At 34.9% G+C, this 2,763-nt stretch overlaps 1 protein-coding gene across 1 annotated transcript; it reads left to right on the plus strand.

Moving 5' to 3' along the window:
• Positions 1 to 521: 521 nt before the first annotated feature.
• On the plus strand, positions 522 to 1,726 carry LOC145014695 (caffeoyl-CoA O-methyltransferase-like). Its single transcript, XM_078973129.1, has 3 exons — positions 522 to 775; positions 939 to 1,215; positions 1,310 to 1,726. Exons 1-3 carry the CDS (start codon positions 612 to 614, stop codon positions 1,601 to 1,603), a joined length of 735 nt encoding a protein of 244 aa, XP_078829255.1. The 5' UTR covers positions 522 to 611; the 3' UTR covers positions 1,604 to 1,726.
• The last annotated feature ends 1,037 nt before the right edge of the window (positions 1,727 to 2,763 follow it).

The following is a 2,763-nucleotide window of genomic DNA, read 5'->3' on the forward strand; positions in this document are numbered from 1 at the left end:
GAAAAGTAAAATGTTTGGAATAGTGGATGATGATTAGGGTAGATTATGCATAGTTTTGGTGGTAGAATATTTTATTATTATTATTATTATTATTATTATTATTATTATTATTATTTTGTGTTCGCTCATTTTGAGAAGTGTTTTGTCCCTTCAACCATATTTAGCAACTAGACGACCACTACCACACAACAACCCTTAATCCGGAGTGGTTTGTAATATCTTCAATCGGATGATTGCTCAATGAAACATCAATGAAGACAATATTGAAAACAAATTTAATAGTATGATGTGGATAAATTGTAAAATAATAATCATACTTTTTCAACATCAATGATAGCAGCTTAACATATACTTTTATTATAAAAAAAGAAAAAACAAGTGGGCTTTACCAACTCTTGCTTTCCACTATGGTTGGCTAAGTCCACAACTGCAATGAAAGCTCAAGTCTGACCAACCCCACGCACAAGAACCACCCCTCCACCTTCCGATACTCCATTCCCACTCCTTATATATTCCCATACACCCTATCCTTCCATTTCAGCTTCATTTCAACCCACCATTACCCACTCTCGACTCTCCATTTCACAGTCAAACACCAGAGATTTGTTACAATGGCTGCCACCGGAGAAGCTCAGCCTGCAAAACACCAAGAAGTTGGCCACAAGAGCCTCCTTCAAAGCGATGCACTTTACCAATACATTCTCGAAACCAGTGTTTACCCCAGAGAGCCAGAATCCATGAAAGAGCTACGAGAGGTCACTGCTAGACACCCTTGGTAAGTCATAATTACTGCATGCATTTGATTTCCTAATGTTATATATAACGTATTAATTATGATTCACGAGTACGTAACTGAATTAATTATTAATTACCATAAAAACATTGTGGGTGCTTTTTGTTATCTATCTAATCCGTTTTACTTGTAATACTAAATGTAGGAATCTTATGACGACATCTGCTGACGAAGGACAGTTTTTGAACTTACTTCTCAAGCTCATAAATGCTAAGAACACAATGGAGATCGGTGTTTACACCGGTTATTCTCTTCTTTCTACTGCTCTTGCTCTTCCAGAAGATGGAAAGATATTGGCTTTGGACATAAACCGTGAAAATTACGAAATTGGCCTTCCAATTATCGACAAAGCCGGTGTTGCTCACAAGATTGACTTTAGAGAAGGCCCTGCCCTTCCTCTTCTTGACCAAATGGTTGACGACGTAAGTACTTACAGATTTCCGAGAGGTTTATATTTATAAATTTTATTTTCTTTAAATTAAAAGTTAACTTTAGTTTGTATACTTTGATTTACAGGTAAAATTCCATGGATCATTTGATTTTATTTTTGTGGATGCTGATAAAGACAACTATCTTAACTACCACAAAAGATTAATTGATCTTGTGAAAATTGGAGGAGTGATTGGCTACGATAACACCCTTTGGAATGGGTCTTTGGTGGCACCTGCTGATGCTCCACTGCGAAAGTATGTTAGATATTATAGAGACTTCGTATTAGAGCTGAATAAAGCGTTGGCTGTTGATCCAAGAGTAGAGATATGTCAGCTTCCGGTGGGTGATGGAATCACTCTATGTCGCCGTATAAGCTAAACACAAATCATGGACAACCGAAATAAACAATTAATATTTATCTTTCATACCTTGAAAACTTGTAAATGAATCATATCTTTCATTGATTTCCATTCTATCAATTTGCATTGGTCATGTTTTAAATTATGCTTCCATAATCAGGATTTAAAGCACGAGTATTGCGGCCAAACTTTATTAATTCTATGTGCAAAAGGGTATATTTGACTGAAGAAACTAATGCAAAACGTTATTTTTCGACAACCGGGACCTTTTCCATAATTATACTACTTATTTCTATAGTTTTATTTTTAAATATATATAAGATATAAGATAAGATACAGGTAATCTCTATAATATTAATATTACACATGCATTATTTCAGTAAATTTTAAATTTCCTCCTATTACATATAGAGAATTTCTATAATAATCCTATTACATAAGCACAATGACAATTTCTGCAATTCATCCATATTATCGACACATAGGCCATTTATGTATTTTTTACTTTTACACAGTGATCATTTATGTAATTTTGTATAATTTTTATTTCTTGGAAATTTAGTAGTTGTAGATATATTTTTGTACTTTCATTATTATACAAGGACCATCTTTTTAGTTCGCAAAACCCCAAAAAAAAAAAAAAAAAAAAAAAAATGTGATGAAGTGACCATAATAACAGTGATAACGTGGTATTGGAGATTATAGTGGGTATATTGTAAGTTGCCGTAGAAAACGGTTTAACCAAGCCATGCCCTAGGGTTTGCCTTCGGCTGAGCGTTTATTTGGAAGGTTATTTTGTTGTCTTCTTGGGTTTTTGCAACTATAAATATAACTCTCTTGGAGTCGTATTCCACACTCCATACACTATTAGAAACCTGACTTTCAGCGATGAAATTAGCTACGGATTCTAACCGTAGGTAATCAGTGACGACTTTCTGAGGGATTAGTGACGGAACGCGCAAATATTTCAACCAAAACCCTTACAGAATTTTAGAGAGGTATTACCGAGCGATCAAAGACGGACCGGTAAGAATTTATCGACAAATCCTTCCCTTGATAATCCGTCGCAAAATTAAAACCTCTTAGCGAGGGAACAACAACCGATTCCTAAAAATTACACGACCTTTTTTTTGTTCCCCTCGCCAATCGGTCGCCGAAAATCGAAGACTCCTCTTCTTT

This window comes from Lactuca saligna, chromosome 9 (assembly GCF_052625555.1).
Source record: "Lactuca saligna cultivar CGN05327 chromosome 9, ASM5262555v1, whole genome shotgun sequence".
Lineage (NCBI taxonomy): Eukaryota > Viridiplantae > Streptophyta > Magnoliopsida > Asterales > Asteraceae > Lactuca > Lactuca saligna.